At 35.3% G+C, this 23,543-nt stretch overlaps 3 protein-coding genes across 3 annotated transcripts; 1 reads left to right on the plus strand and 2 right to left on the minus strand.

The window, feature by feature from the left end:
* Positions 1-1,439: 1,439 nt before the first annotated feature.
* On the minus strand, positions 1,440-5,812 carry LOC126374097 (troponin C). Its single transcript, XM_050020573.1, has 5 exons — positions 5,665-5,812; positions 5,065-5,236; positions 3,367-3,469; positions 2,454-2,602; positions 1,440-1,852 (listed from the first exon to the last, which is right to left on the minus strand). The coding sequence occupies exons 1-5, from the start codon at positions 5,665-5,667 to the stop codon at positions 1,824-1,826; spliced, it is 456 nt and encodes a 151-aa protein (XP_049876530.1). The 5' UTR covers positions 5,668-5,812; the 3' UTR covers positions 1,440-1,823.
* Positions 5,813-9,946: 4,134 nt separating this feature from the next.
* LOC126374067 (arylphorin subunit alpha-like) lies at positions 9,947-14,316 on the minus strand. Its single transcript, XM_050020526.1, has 5 exons — positions 14,220-14,316; positions 13,079-13,212; positions 11,957-12,751; positions 11,559-11,683; positions 9,947-11,396 (listed from the first exon to the last, which is right to left on the minus strand). Exons 1-5 carry the CDS (start codon positions 14,314-14,316, stop codon positions 10,022-10,024), a joined length of 2,526 nt encoding a protein of 841 aa, XP_049876483.1. The 3' UTR covers positions 9,947-10,021.
* Positions 14,317-18,984: 4,668 nt separating this feature from the next.
* LOC126374069 (basic juvenile hormone-suppressible protein 2-like) lies at positions 18,985-22,407 on the plus strand. The gene is made up of 5 exons (XM_050020530.1): positions 18,985-19,097; positions 19,627-19,760; positions 19,856-20,689; positions 20,776-20,942; positions 21,061-22,407. Exons 1-5 carry the CDS (start codon positions 19,010-19,012, stop codon positions 22,139-22,141), a joined length of 2,304 nt encoding a protein of 767 aa, XP_049876487.1. The 5' UTR covers positions 18,985-19,009; the 3' UTR covers positions 22,142-22,407.
* Positions 22,408-23,543: the final 1,136 nt, after the last annotated feature.

The following is a 23,543-nucleotide window of genomic DNA, read 5'->3' on the forward strand; positions in this document are numbered from 1 at the left end:
CTCTCATCCAATTGAAATCCTGGGGTCAATTTAGTAGGAATAATTTTCCGTGTACATTCAATGTCACAAGTTTCGCTTAGATCATCAGCTGTTGTCAGGCGCCGTTTGCATATATCTACTAAACAATTTCTGAGTCCCTTTATGATATGTCATAATATGAATACTTTATGTATTTTGGTGTTATTTTATGGTTCATCCGTAGATGATCTATTGATAAAGTTATGATTATAATCTATTGACAAGTTATTAGTCGTTATATGAGCCTTATCAGCGGCTCAATAGTAACCTTGACACCAGGGTTGATGGGATTGGTAATCCACGTCACAACCCACACGACAGAAGTAGTGTGTAGGTAGCCTAAATTTACAATGTCAATAGTTTTTTGCGCACGAATGTATTTCATACTGTTCTTAGGAAACGAAATGCAATTGGTCAATTTTCCAATTGTGCTGCTTTAGATGTAGCTAATTTTAGTCGAGGTAAATAGCTCGTCACTTTCAAGCTATTACTGAGTAACTACTACACGTGAGGGGAAGGAGGGGCGTGATTTCATTACGTAACTGAAAAACAGGATGTGTAAATCATCCAGTGATTTATTGTAGCTAAATGCATGTGCAAAGTGCTATTTACAGCAGCGGGTTGATTTTCCTGTGTAAGAGGACTTGTGTTTGTGGCCACAGTCAATGTCAAGACTAATAAACTCTGTGTTCATACAATCTTCATTACAAATGATGGTAGTTCGACCAATATAAAATCATAGTTCAATGAAAAGTTAATGAAGCAAAAAAAAATAAAGTAGTATCAACATAATTAAGGTGTTTTTTTAAGTTGGTTATTTTTCATACGAATACTTAGGTTAAGGTATTTATTCATTTACTACCGGGTGAGATCGTTCAGCGCTCCCCATTTGTCCGGCCAAGTAGTTAATGCCATCTGTAGCAAATCTACAATAAATCACGTCAAAAAAAATGTATTTATTTATTATTTAATTTGTATGGGCTTTTCGAGCCTGATATAAATAGTTTATTATTGTCGTTATCATAGTTTATCTTGTTTTTACTATGCTTACGTAATCTAAAGTTATTGATAGATGTTTAGAGATATTTACTGTCTCGTAGGTAAGTATTTATTTTAGCACATGTCACAAAATACTAAGGAAACAGTAAATAAATAAGTTTAGTAGTAAGCTTTATGATAAAAATAGAAAACCTTTTTTTCTGTTTGCAACGCACTTACTATAAACTTTAAGTGCACGAGACATGGGCCAGTGAATTTTATATATTTTAGTCGAAGTAGGGTTTGAATTTTGGGCAGAAGGCTAGAGGGAAACCACTGTTCTATTTTTCCCTAAAAAGTAGCATGTAGTGGACAGGAATGCCATACCGACAAGAGCGTGGTTCTTAAATCAGTGATGAAGGGTCCAATAACAAACGACGGAATCTTATAACAACTTTTTATTATATTGTGAAAAGTATGCCTTGTAAATCAATACAACATAGGTAGTCCAAATGGAGTTGATGCGTTATAAATATTAGCATAAAATTGTTAACAATGCGTTCGTTACGTGTGAATTATCCTGGACATAATCCCTTAGAACGAACCTGGCCTACCGCTGTAGACTAAATATAACAAAAGTACACAAGTGCCTATCTATAAGATAGATTAAAACACAGTTCAATTAAAATTTTGCTAAATACAACCATGCTAATACCGCATATATTGGTTTTGTACTATTATCGAAGTCTTGAACTTCTTAAAGTATACAATAATAAAAATCTAATAATAACAATAATTTTAATACTATGGAAGTAACGACAAGTTGCTTAGTCGCCGGTCATCATCTCCATGAATTCTGAAAGGAATAAAAAATAAATTGCTTAGTAAAACGTAAATTAAAGAATGTGCTTATTACAACATTTTTACGATAAGTATTTTCAATGTGTAACTTAAGAAATTGGAAATTTTAAACGAACCAATTTTCAATTTTCATGACTTCGTATATCTATAACATAATAATTTCCAAACTAAAATACAAAAAGCTGTGACATATTTAACTCAAATAACGGTTTTGGTTTAGTTAAATTACACATACTGTTATTCTTTTTTATTATTATATGTGTAAAATATTTTTAACGCAATGGTTATCTGTAATGTTGCAAATATACTAAGTATAATATAAATAAGTAAATTCTAAGATCATTCAAATTGATGTTTATGGTGATTGTGAAAAAGTCTCACACACTAATCAGTGTACAATGAACGTAAGTAAACTACTAAAAAGATTTCAAAACATGAATGTAAATTTACATTTATGAAGAATTACCAATTGGATTGCTATTTATCAAAAATGCCGCCTATTGTACGTCTTCTGTCTTACTTGTTTACTGTTATTTTCTGGTGTGGTTCTGCAGTAAATAATTTTGTATTGTATTGAAGAATTTATATTTACTTACCATCGAAATCGACGGTTCCAGAGCCGTCAGTATCAATCTCAGCGATGATGCCGTCCAGGTCAGCGTTGCTCAGTTTGTCATCAAGGGCAGCCAGGATCTCCTTGAGGGTGGAGGTGGTGATGTAGCCGTTGCCTTCACGGTCATATAACCTGGAGATGGGGAGAATACATATCAGTTTATGTATAGATTATCTTTTATATTAACTTTAGTTTGCTTTTATTTACTTCTTGTCGCAACATCCCGCATATAACAACAACTTTGATTTGAATACAAGAGACGACGAAAGGGACATAAGCATTGCTTTGTATTATTATTACTATTGCTACTGCTGTTGCTCCTTTTATGAGGTAGTGATAGTGATCGCTGTGAATTCAAACTTCTGCTCTGTGTGCTAGTCATTTTTTTATTAGTCGGAGGTTTCCAGACACAATAGTAAAACAATGGAGTTTGAATTTTAAAAGAACTGTCGGCGTTACGACTTTAACATAAATTGACCACGTTAATGTTGGCAGAGCTTTTATCTAGATTTTATAATTATACAGGGTGTTAGTGACATTGTTACAAATACTGAGGGGCATGATTCAGACCATGATTCTGAGGTGATATCAAGTGGATATTCTTGTCGGAAAATTCATGAAAGTTTTAGTTTATTTTTTAAATTATTTTCCGTTTTATACTTTTGCGATGAAAAATTCTACTTGATATGAACTCAAAATCATCTCTGAATCATCCCTCAAAGTTTCTATTACGACGTCACACACCCTGTGTTAACGTAACTTTTGTTATATCGAGCATATATTGTTTGTATTCAGTGTACATTTGTTTACAATTACAATTTTTCATAGTTTCAGTTAGGTATAGTTAGGCTATAGTTCCATTTTGCATAAAACAGTTTTGTGGAACGTCAACTAACCTGAAAGCTTCCTTCAGTTCCTGTTGCATGGCCTCAGCATCTTCCTCCTCTAAGAAGTGAGAGGCGATGTTGCAGAACCCGTCGAAGTTGATCTTGCCAGAACCTAAAAACATACAAACGTTACATTTATAACTACATTATTAGACCTTGAGCATTCGAATAAACGAGTGACTTTGAAACTGGGAACTACTAATAGATGATTCTTGTTTTTGTTATATATAGAATCCAATTCCATTTTTTTTCGATTTTTTATGTTTCTAGAGTAAAATTACCAGCGGTATACTTTTGCTAAGAGCTATCAATGAAACCCACTATAAGACCCTACCATTTGCGTATATCGTTTGCCTTCAATAAACAAATCGTAAATCAACACTCAAATACTGACTAAATCCACTACTAAGATCACATCTGCGAATAGTCAGGATGAATGCGCTAAGATCTTTGAATGTTACGCAATTCACACGTGAACGCTATGAAGTGTGCGTTAGAAAAATAGCGTTTGTCTGTCAACAGTTCCAAAAACCGGCGCAAGGCGAGACGGTTTGAAGGAGCAAGAATTCCAAGGGACGGAAATAGCGTCACCTGAGAAAAATAGTCTGAAGTATACGATATGTCATGCGCGTGGCGTATTGGGTTTCTTTATTAATTGAAATCGAATTAATTGTCTGACCGTGTTACTTTATTCAATCCTGATGATTGATCTGAATTTTAGAGTTACATTGATTTAAAAAATTATAACATCCAAAAGAAACTAAAACACACAGGAAGTTTAAGACACGTTGAATATTTGAATTAATGGTTATTTAGATTATATGTGGAGAGTACCTATAATTGGTTTTGGTTAACTTCGACATGTGTTTATATCTGACCTTGATATAGTATTCCGAGACGTTTAAGAAATCGCATTCATAATCGCGCGCAATTATCAAAAAGAGTTTCAAAATTTCTAAGGCGTCTCTGAAGTACATAACGTTTGTAGTATCTTGCTCCTCGTGTAGTAACTAGCACTTGGCATCTCTTGGTGGCACCTAATTACCGCGTTACCGCGAATCTCGAAAAATCCTATTAGTTTCAATCCTACCAAAGAATATTTGTAGAAAAGTATGATTTCAAAAATACGACAAGAATATCTGACGCCTTTTCTGTAATAATATCTTGAGATATTTCCAGACGGCACATTTTTGTCTTTTAATGATTAATGGCAATCTCATTAGAATACACACGTTCATTGGTATTCTCGTGCCAAACCGCGGTGTTGAAATATTTCAAATGTCAACTGGTTTACGAGTTTTGTGAACAATTGTCGACAATAAAAGTTTATTATGCTTAAAATTTACATTTGAAATAATAGCGTGTGTAATAGAAGACTACACTTACAAGGATAATATGGAACGTACTAACTTAGAGGTTTTACATCGGTTTTTTATATCTAGGAAACTATTAGTTCGACGATGATTATAATTATAATTATAAGCCCTCAAGTTGTGAATATATTTCTCATTCACGTTGGATTTTTCATTGTTGTTCTAATGGTATTATTTTTATACATAATATCTAATGGTATATTTATATAGATGAAATTTAAATTGGATTTTTGAGTCATTTTGTTTTTAAGAATTTATTGCTCCAATACTAAAAAGTTTATTTTTGAAATTTTACTTTAGTAACACACAAAAAAAAAACTTTGAAGAATCTTACCTTCGGGGTCATTTTCACTGATGAGAGCCTGGAGTTCAGAGTCGTCGAACAACTGACCCATGGTGTTGAGGATGGTGGAGATCTTCAGGACATCGATGTATCCAGACTTGGTGGTATCAAACATCTGGAAGGCTTTGCGGAGCATCGCCATCTTCTGATCATCGTCAGTGTCCTAAACAATGGAAATTGTTAGATAGAAGAAGCCGTAGATAGAGACATTAAATACAGGAAGATAATATCGATAAACATAATTGCTGCAGTCTTTAAGTGCAGAGGCGTTGAGAGTCAGTTTTATTATATAGTAAAAGGATGGTTTGATAGCAAGATAGGCTGAATTTAAATTATTAGAAAAAAGGAGGTGATAGAGAATTAAATAAAGATTGATATAGTGAATTTTAGATAATTCAGTAAAATATATTAAAAAAATAACAACGTCACAAGTTAGTAAAATTAGTATTATCTCCTTAAACTTTTAAAATCAGCCTGTTTTAACTTTCAAGCACTATCCGTTTTCAATGTCCAATAAACTGTTTTCACATAATACAAAACACTTGAAGTCACTTATCACATCACTAAGTTATGCTTAAACTTGATCCTCACCATGTTGCTAGTGTAGGGTTGGCAGTAGTAACAAGAACCGAATCCGAGTGCGAGTGTTGTTACACTGAAACATACCTCACTTCGCCACCCCTATATATAGATCTCGACACTCTCCGCGGAAGTAAAGGAATACAAAAATAAGTAAAAATCTACTGTCTTCTTCCATCACACGTGGAGTGTAGTATTTATAGATTTCAGTGGTGGCTATAAGAACTGGCACTCCGCGAAAGGAATCAAAATAAATAAACTTTTCTAACGGACTGTAAGCATGTTCAACATTTTAAGCAAACCATGTGTCGATTGGTACGTTTAGATTGGTTATGTCATGTTTATTTTTATACAACTGTAGATAGAGCGAGGATGTTTAGAAACTCTATAAAAATGAAATACCTTCATAATAGGGGCACCTTACGCGGCTCCCTTGCCTTACAGTAACTGTAGTGATTTAAGAGATAGCTGTGATATATTCAGGATATTTCATACGTCTTTTCTATCCAAGCGCAAGATTCAATTATATGTACTTACCTATGTAAGTCATACTTTGTCACGAAAAGAAACATAATGAATCGTGACTCTTCAAAAGAATGATTAAAGGTTGCTGGTCAAAATCACCGATCGGAATCGCAACTGTGTATGCTCAACGTCAGTATCAGATTAAAGCATTCCAATGACGCGGGCGCATATTAAGGAGTTTCTTGATTAAGAGCAGGAAATTCCTTTGAACCGTACGCAACAATTCAGTGAAAATATTACGCGTGGCCACGTCACTACTTATTGGGATGAAAGACATAGTTTGCAGTGGTGCATAACACTTAGTATTATATTCTGGATTTTATTATTAAATGTGATCCATAATTTGCTGGCGTGCTTTTACCGAAACCAAATGCAGAGGCCTTCATTTATTGTAAAATCATGAAAATACAGACTAATTGATTGTATGTTAATATAAGTGGAGAATTCCACCATGTGCATTGTATTTGTAAAACCAAGGAAAATTTACAGAAATGTAACTATAATATGTTGTGCCTACCTAAATATTGATAGATGTCTAGCAAAAATCACGTTCACTAATGAATTTATTGATTTTTCTAAATGATAAATTCTACATTTTCAAAGGACATCGTTCATAATATATGTCAGTGAATTTAAAACCTTTGTGGAACCTTTTTGTTTATTGTCCTTTTGGAGAAAACCTAACTTTAATCATTCACAAAACTGTATAAACAGTAAGTTCTTTTTATATAATTTCCTTTTCACCGCCACGTGGCTTTTCTTCCAGGATTGGGTGTCTGCCGTCATCGATTGGCGACTACTGGCGCGTGAAACGGGTTATACGCCGGCGCCCGCGCAGATATAGAATGCCGGTGATCGACTATAATTTTTGTGTTCCCGCGTGAACCACTGACAGAAACGTCTGCGTACTGCGTGACGGTCGTTTTGTTGTGAATTATTGTGGAAAACTTGGAACTGGGTCATATATTTTTTTCGCTCTCTGTACACATTACTTGTTAAAAATAATAACACATTTTCAATATAACGTTTCTATTTATTGGACCTGTCATTCGTTTTGTGGTCTGTAATTAACGTGTCTATTTTTATTCAACTAATTTTTTTTTTCAATGCACTGCAATCTGCTATCGACTTGAATATCTTTATCAGATGGATTGTGGTTGTTTTTATTTATTTAGAGGTGCAGTCTAGTAACTGCTATCCTCAAGGCTATGTTTTACCGGTATTTGATCTCTATATTTTTAGAATCGCCTAAAAAAGTATATTTATTCACATTCAACTGAATAATGAAACTTTTTGAGGCGATTCTCACACACGGTACCCCGTACCGACGCGGCCAGCGGTGAAGCGGTCGGTAAGGTCGTATTGACTTGTATGTAATCCGCTGATGCCTAAACTGAAAAACCAACTTAACTTATCTTTTTTCTTGTTAACTGTTGGTTGGTGGCACTACTACTCTGTCCGGCTAAGTAGTTAATGCCATCTGTGGCAAAACTACAATAAGTCACATCAAAAAAAAAAATGCTCTGTTATGTATGTTATGTGTGTTATGTATGTTATGTACATATGTATGTTAGGATAATAATGTGTGATAAATGGGCGGGCGTGCATCCGTACACAAAATGATCCACGTGATATTAGATAACTATTTTAATCTCATTCATGAATCACTATAATTCGCTAGCGGCAGCGGTATTTGGGAAGAGTAATTAGGTGTATGTTTGGGCTTAGATTTAGCTAGATGTAGCTGGTATGTTTAATGGAGCAAGTATGTAGATTCACTTATAATTTCTTATAAATCGAATATTTCATTGCAACGACCCAACACTGCAAAGTTTTAATTAAGCTTGTAGAGTAAAGTCGCGCTACCATGCTGTCCTAATGACATAGACCCCTAGAGTGTAATCGAAATATAATTATGGAATTAAGTAACTCATTTCTGTAACTATATTTGTTATTTACACAAGTTTCTTTTAGACATTGCCATGTTATAGATTGAATTATTTCGGTTGTTGTTGTTGTGTGTTATTTTCTATTTTTTCCACATAATGTATTCCCATAAACTTGTTATTATGGAGTAGACTGACAGGCACTTACGTGTGCTAAGAATATTAGGAAGTGTTAATCACCCAAGGCAAAACAGGCATATAATTGCGTACATAAGAAAACAAAACAAATTACAAAAATGTGTTCGCGACTGCAATGTATTGCAAAAATAAAAGCGATTGCGTTTACATTACGGCAGGGGTTAACGGATTTGTCTGTCAGTTATGGTGAGGATATTGCGCGGCTCATCTATACGTAGGTGGCATGCGGCCCGCGACGGAGCCAAGACGTCCACCAATTTGATGCGATTACTCACTGCGATCACAATTTTGACGCAACATAACTATACGTCAGAACTAATCTCCTTCTCATAGACATCTTTTAATTCCTATCCAGTTGTAAGTAATATTAATTTAATATTACTTTAGAAATGTGTGAAGTTTATTTAGATTTATTTGCCGATCCGTAACCGACAGATGAGCAATTTATTGCGAGTGCATTCAGAAAACTAAAATAATTGGATATCATAGCCAACAGCAATATTTGGATAGTTCCCATTGCTGCGGTCTTTGAATCATCGGTGTCAATGGAGTGGAAATATAACTTGATTTTGGCACGGAAACTACAATTTTCTTGGAGAATGTGCTATAAAGTTTACTCGCTGTAAATGCAATGTTTGTTTAGTACCTATTCAGATTCGTGGCACGAGGACGGCATTGGCACTGAATATATAATTATTGTTTGCAATGGCAAGTCTGTGTAAATCAATGATAATCAAACGCAATCTCTCCTGTACTTAACATACCTTCTACACAAACGATGTCGATAGGATCAGACAATAATTTAAGAAAAGACAGTGTCATTATCTATCTCACTATAAATAAAGATCGTATAATAGGTAAAAGGATAAATAATTGCAACTACAATTCTATTATTGAAAAGTTATAATATGTACATTTTTTTTTAATTACCTTCGTGCATATTATGTATTCCATCTGACGCATTCATCGGATATTTATGCGCGTAAAACATCATTAATCTTTTATTTACTTTAAACTATAGAAACAGATGATGGCAATAACATTTCTCTATTTAAAATTCATAATATCCTGCTGGCAACAACTATTTAAATCTTTCATATTATGTCACTCACCGTTGTGAAGGTAGGTTTTATGAGTGAATTATCTGTAATGAAATTTTAATTTATCGCGAGTGTAAGATTTAAAATAATTTACTGTTATAGTTATTTTTGTTTATTAACATCTATTTGGTCAGCGAAATAATACTTCTTAGATTAATGAGGACATTCACTATCCAGAGAGTCCATTTATTATTCATGTAACATCATAATAATATTGATATTATACTCATGACAAATCTATAGAACACAAAAACCTTGTAACCGACTATAAAAGTATTTCTATTTGTATTCTAGCTGTTGTCACAGTAGTGAGCGATGGTTTTTAAATTTTCAACGATGAAAATAGGGAAAGCGAATCGTCGTTGTAAAATTTTTGGACCCATTCCAGAAATAATGATAGAAAACCGCGTGAAATAGCAATAATATGCAATAATTTCCCTTGTTTTAGTATTTATAAAGCTATTTTAAGTTCAATGAAACTCGATATTTTATTATTGTCTTAATGATTCGGTTTAAAGTGACATTACGGTTGCCACATGGTTTATTTGAAGTAACTTTGTATAGGTAGACAATAAAAGTCTGAAATTACGTAGTTAAAATAATTTATTCAATAACATTTCCGTACATTTTACATTACATAACATGATACTTAATTATACTTTAATAATATACTTCATCGTTTGTGTGAATTTCGTAACTATCAGGATAAAGTTCATCGTTATTTAAATTTCTACTAGTAATGTAATCGTATACTGAAGGTTTTTTTGCTGTGGTCAGAAAAGAATATAGTTTTGCATAATAATTATCTGAAATATCGTCATCAACTAGCTGAGAACCTTCTTGCTGTTTAACAGGCTTTTCTGTGAACACATCGTCGTTATCTTTCTCCAGTTCTACTTTTCTAATTGTTTTGTCATCAATTACATTTTCACCTGCATACTCATTTAAATCCTTTATGATAACATCTGAATTAATATCACCGTTGTCATTTGTGTTTGTGACTATGTCGGTATCCTTAGAGTCATCTTTTGTAGATGGATAATCATTTTTTTTTCCGTATTGACCTTTTTTAGCACTATAATCAAAATTTCCTTCCTTCTTTCCATATTGACCTTTTTTGGAACTGTAGTCAAAAGGTTCTTTTCTGTTAGCTGCATAATCAGATTTAGTTTGCCACTTTTTTGTCCCACCAGTGCCTCCAAAGTTAGAGACTTTATCACCTTTATGAGTAATAAGAACATCTTTTACAATAACGTTTGGGAGATCAAACAACTGGGACTCTGTAATGTCTAGATCTAGAGGATATCCGGGAGACATCACTGCTGAATTGAATTCTACATTTGGTGAAGCAAATAAACCACTGATTGTGGTTTTTATAAACGGTGCAACGAAAACAAATATTTGAAGAGGAAGTCCTTCGGGTGTACCTTTAGGTAAAATAAGCCGGGATGGGAATCCTGTCAATGATTCTATATCCTCAAGAGGCAAAGAGTTTAATCCAAATTCTGCGTCTTCTACGTTTTTTCTAAAAGTCTTCAAAGATGTAAAATCATTAGATAAATTTGTCATTTCCTCTGAAGATCTCGTTATGACATTTGTTCCAATCTTCAAATTACATTCAAAATTGTCAAGTAGCATAAACAGATTTTTCTTCAATGCAAGATCACCGGGAGCTATTTTAGGTCCCAAATATATTTTTACCAGTCCCTTTTGCGTCACAAGCGAAGAAATGTTTACTTTTACAACGAATGGCTTGTGATTTAATCTTGGTTGACCAATTTTTACTTGGAAAGCAGTGTTGGTTGACGCTGTTTTCAAAGCATCCGTCACGTCAAATTGGAAATAATCAAAGTTGGTCATCATTTTCTTCACGTCTACGTTTAATATTTCTACTCCAGGAAAGTAAAGTTCGTTTCTTGTGTAGGTAGGAAACATTTTCAAAGCATTATCAACCAGGTCAACGATTTTTTGGTTTAGTGTCCAGAATATAGGATCGCGTAAAGAAGTCATGTAGTGGTCGAGTACGGAAGGTTGGCTGAAATCAACAATACTATTTACTTAATACATGTAAAAATATTATTATTAAAATATGCTGAACACGGTAGCTGATACAAATAACATAAGGTTTAGTTTGTATCAGTTAATGTAATTATATTTGAACTTATTAGACAATTTGAAAGAGATAAACTTAATATACCTTTTAGTAAACAAGTTGTCTTTGCCGACATAACTCCTTAACACTGTTTCAAAGCTTCGTTCTTCCGTGACAAGGATACTCATAACATGATTCAAAATCTCCGTTTTATTATATCCTGTGTCTTTCTGTAAATGTTTAAGGTTTTTAGTAAAAAATATTTGAATATAAGTACCTACATTATGAAATTATATCTCCACCAATAGTACCTTAACACTTTTAATACAGTAAAATAAATGAAAGCTGGGCTACCCTGAAAAATTAAGTTGACTAATAATGTTTTTTACTATCTTCAGAAGAACACCTGAGTGAAATGTTATCCGTTTCAACACATGAAGGCAGGCCCTAAGCTCTATAATGGATGGATGAAAGTTGATAGACGTAAGTAAATGGTGTCTTACCATGTGAGTGACAACTGTTGCAATGTTATTCTCAATAGTTTCCAGAAATTGTAAATTTTCAAAGCCTGTCGTATCCAGAGGCGAAATTCTATGTCCAAATTCGTTACCATTCGAATAAATTAACAAAGGATCATAAGGGGCAACGCTGAATGTATCCCAGTTTATTACAGATTCCACTTCAGGCAGTCCGTTTGCATATCTCTCCATACCGTATCTAGCTACTAGTTGTTTCATCATGTGATACAAGTATTCTCCGTATCTGCTATCTGTAGTCGGAGTAGTATTAAACCAGAAAGATTTCCTAAGTTTTTGTAAGAAGTAATAGGTATTCAAACCAATATCCTCGTGAAAATATGCAAGTTTACTTTCATCGTCGTTGTCTACGAAATCAGCTGTGTAATTAGCATCTAGTACATATGAATTGCCTTCATCTCGAACAGTATCGGATAGGATTACCTCTTTACCAGAGAGCAAAGCTGAAGCTTTTATGATGACATCTTTTTGAATGAAGTAATTGGGTATTAATTCATACGGGGCTGGAACCGATAGTTTCTCAGTATCTCTTCTATTAAGTAAAGCCAAGTATATAGCATTGACAAATAGCCCACAGTTAACATTCTGGCGTGCCCAGGCTGCAGCTGTGAGGAACGTATCAAAATTTTTGGCGTAATAAAGAACTTCGTATATAGTTTTCAGCTCATTTATGTGGTTAGGATCATAATTTGTGAATATTTCGCCCTTATGAAGTAAACCCTTTGTTTGGAGTGTCTTGAAGTTTTCTATGACTTCTGGTTTCTGTAATTGTAATCAATTTTATATTGTTAGGTCTCTCATTTTTAGGCTTTTCATTTGCCCCATCTATAGTAACGGGGCTCTATGCTAACTAGGGTAACACAGTTAATTGAAAATTTTAACTGACCACTTATTACGGATCATGACCACATACTCAAAAAAATACAAAATATTTATTATTTATCAAATTAATGCAATAAAAAATTATAACGAAATTTATTTTATCCTTTCGGTGCGCGAAAAAAATATTAATTTTAATGATCATCATGATTTTTAGCATTAATAACTTTTAAATTTTCAGTATTAAACAAATGAACAGAAAAAACTTACCACGAATGCTGCGCTTGTAGCAACGAGGGTAAAATTTTGAGCTAACCTCACAATTACTGGGTCAGTACTGTCTTCACACACGTTTTCAAACAATGGAAGTATAAGTTTTTGTAAATGCACCCATCCTGTTGGGCCTGAAATAATGAAATAACAATATTAAAATATTTTTCAATTTATGTACTGATAGTACCCGTGGTAGCCCAAGTGGGAAGAACACCTGACTCTCACTGTAGGGTCGCAGACACCAATCAGTTTCGAAATTGTTTTCCAAATTCATGTTTTAATCAAGAAACGATTATCGCGTGCTCAGCGGTGAAGGAAAACATCGTGAGGCAATCCACAGTCCCGAGAAATGCGTTCCGGAGGTATGTCACCAAACCTGTATTGGGTTGGGAAAAACCTTCCTGGTTTGTGACATCCGACAGGCAGTCGTTTCTGTAAAAATACGGAACGCTAGGGAGACGACGGTGTATGGAGCGAATAAATAAACATAAAAAACTGATCGAAGTATAGTGCCCTTTTCTGAGTGAAAGTTATTATATGAACTATTACCACACGGTTCTTTACATCCATATTAAGACTCAAAACTGACTGAAAGTTGTCTTAGTATTATTTTAGCTCTGTCCATGACGTCATAAATTGTCTGAATCAGACGTATACGGCCAATGATGATGGTGAATGGAAAGGGGTTACGGGCGCGAAACTATGTATGAAGTTCCATTTTAAAACAACCGAAAACTGAAGAGTACAGATATAACTGATTCACATTAGATATTTTCTCCTAAATGCTATCAAGCAAATCAAATTACATAATATAACGTAAGGTATCAAAAATAAAGGTTGGTTTGTTAATGGTCGACACCTCGCCGGCGCGGCGTGTCGACGACGCGACGTATCGACGACGATGCTAACGATAGTAAACTAGGCGGTAACGTCGACGCCGCTAAGCGACAAGTTTTTATTACTAACAAACTGTATAGGTAATATAAATTGGGATTGGTCGTTAAACATTTTTATGAAGTCTATTAACTAATAAGTTATATACTATATCGACTTAATCATACTAGTTAAGTATATACATCAAAAGTAACGTTTGACAAATAAGTAATTTGAAAACAAAAAAATATAGCTATGAATTTACCTTTGTTAATCTCTGTAGGAGCCGTTGGTACTTTGATGAGGAAAGCTGAGGACCCAGTTATTGCCACAGCTAAAACAAACACTGTGATCGTCTTCATTTTGTCTAGAATACTAATTAATTATTGCAAAACCGGCCAATTTATATCAAAAGTATTTGTAAAGTTCATAGACATAGAAAGTCGATAACAGGTTGAATACACTTACTTATTATGCACGATTGCGACATTCGCAAATGACATAAAGTTATTCAGTAATCCTTCAAATAATTGATAAAAGGGTTAATCACACGACTTATTCAAAAGAATTATCATAACAAGACTATATATGCATTGACTGGGATATAAAGAACGACATACTACTGAAATATAGCGCCGCCCAAAGGACAATATACGATTTTGACGACCCTTTTACTGTAGCTATAGAGGCGACAAAAACATTTCAGGACCCCAATACCGACTCCGCGGGCGCTACGTGGTCTACGATTTCCTTCAGCGCTTATCGCTATCGGCCCACTAACTTAGGTCGATTAAATCTTTCAAATATATCTATCTCAGACGACGTCCTGAGCCGAAGTTTGCGCCCAATTGGGCACGCTCAGGCCTGTTTTTTTTTGTTATCGAGTAAGAGCCTTTTTGTGGTTTCTATTAGTCTGGCTAAGTAGGTAGTTAAAGCTATCTGAGACATTCCTGTAAACGTCAAAAAAGAACATCCGAGGGTCATACGACCATGTTTTATAGCTTGGGGAGAGAAAAACTAACATCCCGAATGACAATGACGTTGTTCAATAATGCTTCCGATGAGTTTGGATTGCCCTGTATGGACTATGGAAACATAAAGGTTGGACATCATCTTTCCAGCGTTATCCCGTTCGTTTTCACGGAGTCCGCTTACCGATTTTTTTCTTTGCCTGATCTTCCAACCCGCGAAGGAAAATCTAGCTCCGAACGGAAATGTGGGTTTCCTCACGACGTTTTCTTTCACCGCTGATCCAAACATGAATTCAAAAGTAATTAATTTAGGCCGTTGCTGGGATTCGAACTTGCAACAACACAATCGTTCTCCTACCTGGGCTTCCACGACACTTAGTTTCCTAAGATGATTTATTTACTGCTAAGGTTACATTTACACATTATCATAACTGGCTATTCCTTAAATAATGCTACAGAGAAAAAAAGTAGGTATATATTAGATAACAATTTATTAAATAAACTATTAACCATAATAACAAAATTAGAAATCTATAAAAAATATCAATAATATTCAATATATCAGTTCACGAAATGTAAATAACATTTTTGACATAAAAATTTTGAAGTAGCAAATGGAGAATTACCGCTCTGTTATAGCGTTGGTCCCGGTTACTTCTTATTGATGTAAATAAGTAGTCGTTACATGAGCCATGTCGCGGGCCTCTAGCGGCTCAGTAGTTTTTTTTTATAGTAAATACAAAATAATTAAATGTGGAGAACTGATATCTCAACTAGGATACCCTGTGCTTCAGGTTTCCCCAAGTTACCCTGGCACCCCCCCATAACACTCACGATAGAAATACAAAGTAATGGTTATGATTTCGTGGTTCAAATGATATTTTTTTACTCGTAAACTGTAAGTACTCATCATCTTACAAAACTTTCGTTCATACACTTACGGATTTATTTATCATGATAATAAATGACATTCAATGTTGATACACTAACAAACGTCGTGTATTTCGTGTCGTGCAATGGTGCAGTGCGATGCAAGATTGAGATAACGTACATCTCACTTTCTAGAAGCATTGTTAATATCTTGAAGAAATAGCTTCAAGTGACACCAATAAAATATTTTTTTTATAATTGCTTATCTACTGCAATAATAAATAATACTGTAACCCAATTGTGTTTTTGTTGATTGATTTAGTCAGAATCTATAAAATGACCGTGACAATTTTTTATCACGTTGCACATGTTAGCCCTGCAGAACTATAATTATTTATCGCAATTGTGGTAGTTAAAGGTACATCCATCGCTTTCTGTTAGACCAACATTATAGGTATCGCCGTCTATAATGATCGAGCCAACTGGATTAGTGATTTAGTGAAAATTGCACTAATTAATTCGTATTATATTATTCGTATTTAAAATTTAATATATAAACATAAATATTACGATCGACAAAATTAAACAAAAAGAGTTCAGTTAGAGTCATTCGCTAGATTGGTGCCCGTGTAGAAGATTATCATTTCGGGTTTCTCCGTGCGGAGAAGACAATCATTGGTCCCGGCTTTTGAGACACGCTATGATGGCTGTTTTATCATAATAAAGTACAGCAATTCGTTCCGTTGATATAGTTATAAATTATTACGAAACTTGATGAACAATAAACTACATCTAATGCGGGGCATACATCAAAATGGCCATCGTAGCTTGCCGGTTTAAAAATCGTCATCTCTTTTACAAATAGACTTACACCTTGTTTACAAATTAAATTACGTGCGTTTTAAATAAACAAGTTATGTCTGTTTGATAATAATTTGGTCAAGATGCGATAACGTTTGACCCCGTCTAATAATGATTTAGTTCAACGCACTCCTGACCTTGAATTTATTTATTTTTTATATGTTATGTAATTGTTGTATACCTCTGAACAGTAAGTTGTATACCTATTTCATATTGTTTATTGTTACCTTATCATAAGCCACGTTCCGTGACGGTCAGTGACGAAAAAAACGAGTCTAAAAGAGAGAGACCTACTTTTTTTTTACCCGATTACGGCAAAGCAAATAGGAGAGTTATGTGTTTGACCGCTATGTACGCATGTATGTATTTGTGTGCACGCTTGTTGCTTATCAGCTAACTTCTAAACCACGTGTCATAATTTTTAACAAAAGACGTATGATTAGAAGCATCCTGATTGTGCGGTGGTTATATGCTATGTGACGTAACGCTAAATTCAGTGTGGCGCCCTCTAGTGGACATGACTGAGGGCATTTTTTGTATTCCAATGGTATTGTGTTATTGTGTTGGGTTTCAAACATGTACATAGATTTACCCGCGAATTTACTTTTATTAACTCGATAATTATGTTGAATTGATAACGTAACTCGTCAGACATGTTCCGGATAGGTTTTATCCCCAAATCTTGATTAACACACAAAATTATAATATATAACACACATAATTTATTGTGTGTCGTGTGACCGGACCTTCAAGTCGGAAGTTCGGTTTCAGCCAGCCACATCAAGCCCACCACAACAATGACTCGCCGTTGCCGGATACGTTTTGGACGACATGATGATGATGAATACACATAATGGAAGCGTTCGTTATAAAAAAAAAATAAGTTTAAAAACTAAATCCCGAATACGCAAAAATTATGGAACAAGAAAATATACTTTTGTAGTCGGGTTTTAGTTCTTCAACATTTATTTTTATCTAAGGGTGTGGTCTATTCTAGGAATAGTGATGAACCATATGTCATTAAATAGGTTCTCCAAGGAGCTGAATTTAAAATAGAGAAGTGTATAGAACATACTCCAACATGCTAGACCAGTGTAGATTGGTGGAGGAGTTTTAAGGAGGTACGGGATAACTAACTATAAATAACACTCGATAGTGTGTTTACAGATGTAAATGAACTATCAGAATAACGTGACGTCCCACATAGGGTCAAAGTTAGTACAATATTATCGCTATTGTTTACAACAATAGTAAAATGAAACTAGTTAACGTTGGTTAGATAAGCAAAGGTAACTTTTGTCAGCGATCTTTCACGTTGTTATATAGAAGTTTTAGTCTAGGGAATGCTACGAATAAATAATAAGTCGGGAATGATACCTAAACTTAAATATCGATCACCTAACGCCATTTATAGATGCACTAGGACATACCTTTCCATCTTTTACCAGACTGTCGCACGAAAACAGAGAACTCAGTTTATCAATAGAAATCTTATTGTAGGGAAATATTGATTCTTCGCCTGTGAATTTGTTGAAGTTTTAGCCAATCACGCAATAACTATAAGGTGTGCGACTGCATACCCCAAATAAAACTGGTCAGTATTTCGTGGCTCTTGATAAAATAATATACGGATTAACACGTAAAAACTATTGGAGAATGGGATCCAAAGAAAACCCCCCTTGTCTTTATAATTCTTCAGCAATATTGTAATCGTCCAATCTGTGTACATAACGCACTTGGCACATTTGATTGTTTAATTCCTCATGTAAAAAGGTTTTATTTCTCACCTCTACTATATAATATATTTATCAGTCTATCATCTAAAGCTCATTATGATCATGCTATTCTTCGCCCTTATGATTTTTTAAACAAGTGACAACATCCGTATATAATTGATACCGGGCCTTCAGCGCTCCCCATTTGTCCGACCAAGTAGTTAATTCCATATGTGTCAAATCTACAATAAGTCACGTAAAAAAAAAGTATAAAATTAGCCCAGCTATTAATTTAGGTCTCAACATTTGCTTGTCTTATTCTTATCCTGTCTTAAATGTTGCATCTACGAGTGTCCTAATTCTCCAAAACAAGTAGTTTGTACAAGTAATATGAAATAAAATACTTTCTATTCGTCCTGTGCGTGGATCACGCAATAAAGCACAGAAAAAACTCAGTTTTTATTACTTATTGCTAACCAATAAAGTAATAAAATACTTATTTATTTGCATCACCTTTTCTTATCGGAGGATGTTCACTTTCTATCCAATTGCAAAAACAAGGTGATAACACGGATTGTATATAAGGCTGATGCATCTGTAGGTGCAGCACAGTTGATCTCACCGAGTCGACTGCCAAAATGAGAGGGATTGTCGTTCTCGTATTGGCCTTGGCCGCCATGGCCTCGGCTCGGCCGGACACCGACGACACCACGGTTATGATGAAAGGTAAATGCAGTTTATACATTTTTCCTTTATTACATATTTCATTAGGAGTTGAGTAAACTCGAATGCGGTTAGTAACTGGATTAGAGGCCGTTAAGTAGCTTTCCTTCGAGCTGCCAATGCCCGTGAAATGTTTGGTACTGGTAACGCTAAGTCGGAAGCGTGCAAGCGACGTTCAAGCGGCGGAAAACTCTGTCAAATGAGTTGGTTATGGACCCAAACTGCCAGTATACCAATTTGTAATGCTGCACGTGAGAGAATGTATACCTATCCTATACGATTCATAAGCTCGAGCATTACAAAATTATCGGAGAAGGGAGACTATAATTCAACAAACGACAACTTAGAGCCCTTTCGGTATTTGTCTTTCAAATAATAAAAATACAATCAATGGTAACCAGCCTCTCGCTTGTGATCCTAATGTTTAATAATAATGTTTTGTTTAATTACACGAGGCTTTTCATAGCTATATTTACTTGTAAGATTTTTCCAATCACTACTACGATGTATTTCAAAATATTTATTATTTCAGGTACTATGGACATCAAGCAGAAACAAGTGATCATCCTTAAGTTACTGAACCATGTAATTGAGCCGCTCATGTACATGGATCTCGTCGACATCGGCAGGAACTACAAGATTGAAGAGAATTGCGACATGTACACCGTAAGTATAAAATACCTCTAATAAATTACAATTTTTTATTTATAAATGGCAGGTAACGCTAACAAGATCTAATTCTCAATTTTCTGCTTCTTCAGAAAACTGATGTTTGCAAGCTGTTTGTGACCAACATGAAAATGGGTTTCCTGCCGCGTGGTGAGATCTTCACCCTTAACGTTGACCGCCAACTGAAGGAAGTCGTTACCATGTTCCATATGTTGTACTACGCCAAAGACTTTGCCACCTTCATCAAGACTGCATGTTGGATGCGCCTCTACCTCAACGAGGGTATGTTCGTCTACGCTCTGACCGTTGCCGTCAGACACCGTGTAGACTGCAAGGGCATCGTTTTGCCTCCGCCTTATGAGATCTACCCCTATTATTTCGTGCGCGCCGATGTCATACAAAAGGCTTACATGCTGAAGATGAAGAGAGGAATTCTTGACACCAAACTGTGCGACTTCTACGGAATCAGGAAGACCGATAAGGATGTGTACATTATTGATGAGAATGTATACGACCGCCGTGTGTGGCTCAATGAAGACGACAAGCTCCGCTATTTCACTGAAGATATTGGCCTTAACACCTACTACTACTACTTCCACGTCGACTATCCGTTCTGGATGAGGGATGAGATTTACGATAAGTTGAGATGCAGGCGTTTCGAACTTACTCTGTACGTATACCAACAAATCTTGGCCAGATATTACTTGGAGCGTCTATCAGTAGGTCTGGGTGAAATTAAGACACTCACTTGGTACAAGCCTGTCACGAAAGGTTACTGGCCATGGATGATGCTGCACAACGGTGTTGAACTTGGCAAGAGAAACAACAACTATGTGATCGCTCGTGATGACAAGATTGACCTTCTTCGTCTGGTTGAAAATTACGAAATGATTATCAAGGAGGCTATAATGAAGGGCTACATTGAGGTGAGGGCTTTTTAAAAAAGTAATTTTTCTGGTGAACAATTAAAACTTAACAAATTTTCAAATGTACATTAATGTTCGTTTTCCAGATCAACGGCTTAAGGCTTGAGCTGACCAAGACCGACGACATTGAGATTCTCGGCAAGCTTATCTTCGGCAAAATTAACAAGATGGACAGAATGGTTGTTGATGCCTACCGCTACTTGCTGATCATCTGCAAATCGATCCTTGGATTGAACACTATGACCAGTGACAAGTAAGTTACTTCGTTGATGTAAAATTTATGCGATATTTTTTTTTCTTGACTAAGACTAATTTCTTACATGCATTTTGTACATTGTTTCTGAGTTTCAATAAGCTTACTTCTTTTACAGATATTTCGTCATGCCTTCCGTTTTGGATAGCTACCAAACAGCTCTTCGTGATCCTGTCTTCTACATGCTTCAGAAGCGTCTCTGTGACTTAGTTTGGCTCTTCAAGATGCGTCTGCCTAGCTACACTAAAGAAGATCTTCTGTTCCCTGGTGTTAAGATCGACAATATTGTTGTTGACAAATTGGTGACGTACTTTGATGACTACCTGATGGATATGACCAACGCTGTTATTATGACTGAAGATGAGAGGAAAAAGACTACAACTGATATGAAGTTCTTGGTCCGTAAGCGCCGTCTAAATCATACGCCATTCAAAGTTACCCTCGATATTATGTCTGATAAAACTGTTGATTGTGTTGTTCGCATCTTCCTTGGGCCTAAAGAGGACCACTTGGGCCGTGTGATTGACATCAATAGGAACCGTCTCAATTTCGTCGAACTCGACACCTTCCTGTACAAATTAAAAGATGGAAAGAACACCATTGTCCGGGACTCCATTGATATGCACAATCTTGTCCGCGACCGCATCATGACCCGTGATCTGTGGAAGAAGCTCGATACCATGACCGACATGCGCGACATGCTCATGAAGGACCTCAGGAACTGGCACACTGGATTCCCTACTAGGCTGCTTTTGCCTAAGGGACGCGTTGGAGGTATGAAGATGATGCTGTTCTGTATCGTGACTCCTTTGAGGTTGGTTGATGGAGTTGACCTTAACATTCTGGATATGAACCGCAGAGATCTGTACGTTGACTTCAGATCGACTGTGCTGCTCGATAAGATGCCTCTTGGTTTCCCATTCGACCGTTACATTGACGTTGCTAGGTTCTTTGTCCCCAACATGAGGTTCGTTGACGTCATGATTTTCCACAAGAAAATGGTGTGCGACATGAAGACACGCTGGGATCGCTGGGTCCTGAAGAACTACAGAATGATGACCATGAACCCCATTGAGACTGATACCTACTTCGTAGATGTAGACATCGATACCATTCATGATCGTGATATGACGACGATGTATAAAAATACCGTGATGGACTACAATACGATGATGAACAGAGACACAATAAATATTTAAACGCTTAATATCTACTCGCTTAGAAAGCATAATATTAGACGGAATTTCTTTAGTTATGTATTGATTAAGGTAAAATCTTTTTGTGAAAGACGGATATTTCATTTTTGCTGATATATCATGTTTTAAAAGTCTTGTATTCGGTATAGTAATAATAATATATTGAGTTGTAAAGTTTTTGAATAGTAGTAAAAAGAAATGCCGCCTAATAATAGCTTGACTTAACTATAAATAATTAATTATGAAAGCAAATAAAAATGTGCCATAAAGCAACGTTTTTAATTCTTAGTACCTTACAAAAACCTATAACATTTTGCAAATCATAATTATTACTTAAATACACTACTGCAACACATTTATTAAATTATACTTTAAGCTATATGATAAATTATCATAACAAGTGTTATTGTTAAAAATTCTGGACACTGATGATTAGGGTTATAGACGGTAACCACGTCCAGATGAGGTAGGCTACATACAGATTGATTGCCGACTTGCAGTGTAATTAGTAACAAACTCAGACTAGCTTGAACTTGAAAAAAGCCATGGGTTCAAATCCTATCTGAAATCTATTATAGGACAGCTCAAAAGTTATGATGTTCAGGAATTTGACACCTACCCTCATAACAATACTACTTACTTTTATTTGATTTTTATACAGCTACAGCCTAAAACCTACAGGTGCTCAAACAGAACATTTCATATTTTTTTCATTTCTGATCATACGTGAAATAAACAATACTTGATAATCAATATCATTGACTTTGGTATATAGTAATTAGGTACCTATGAAAGCAAAATGGTAGGTGACAGGACTTTTTTTTTTGACGTGACTTATTGTAGATTTTCCGCAGATAACATTAACTACTTGGCCGGAGGTAACAGGACAAAAACATAGAAGTAAAGTAGGAAAATTAAACAAAAGAACGTTTAGGGTTTAAGTAAAGTTGATTACCCCGAGGGGGTAATCAGGGGGTGTTGTCACACAATTACCACAGGACCAATACATTGAAGATTCAGTCAAATGGACATCTTATATTTGCTTTTTTCTTGCAAAAGGAGAGAGGGTGGTAAGAAGAAAGGGTTAATGAAGTGATGCTGTCATGATCCTAAACGTGTCAAAATTGTGTCAGCTGTGTTAACAGAATTCGTTCGTCTGTTACTAGGAGTCTAGAGGGTGTATCGTCGATGTTTGATTGTCAATTTTCAAATATAACATAATACATAACATAAATAGCCTATAAGGGCACATGCCTCCACTCAATGAACGGGAGCGGAGTAATAATAATTAGGTATATAAATAGATTTAATTAGCAAATGGAATTCCATAGTCTCTACTTAGGTACTCCGGTGGGAAATAGACGTGAGTGTATGTAAATAGCTATAATGGGTTCAGAATAAATCG

The sequence above is a fragment of the Pectinophora gossypiella genome, chromosome 16 (assembly GCF_024362695.1).
Source record: "Pectinophora gossypiella chromosome 16, ilPecGoss1.1, whole genome shotgun sequence".
Classification (NCBI taxonomy): domain Eukaryota; kingdom Metazoa; phylum Arthropoda; class Insecta; order Lepidoptera; family Gelechiidae; genus Pectinophora; species Pectinophora gossypiella.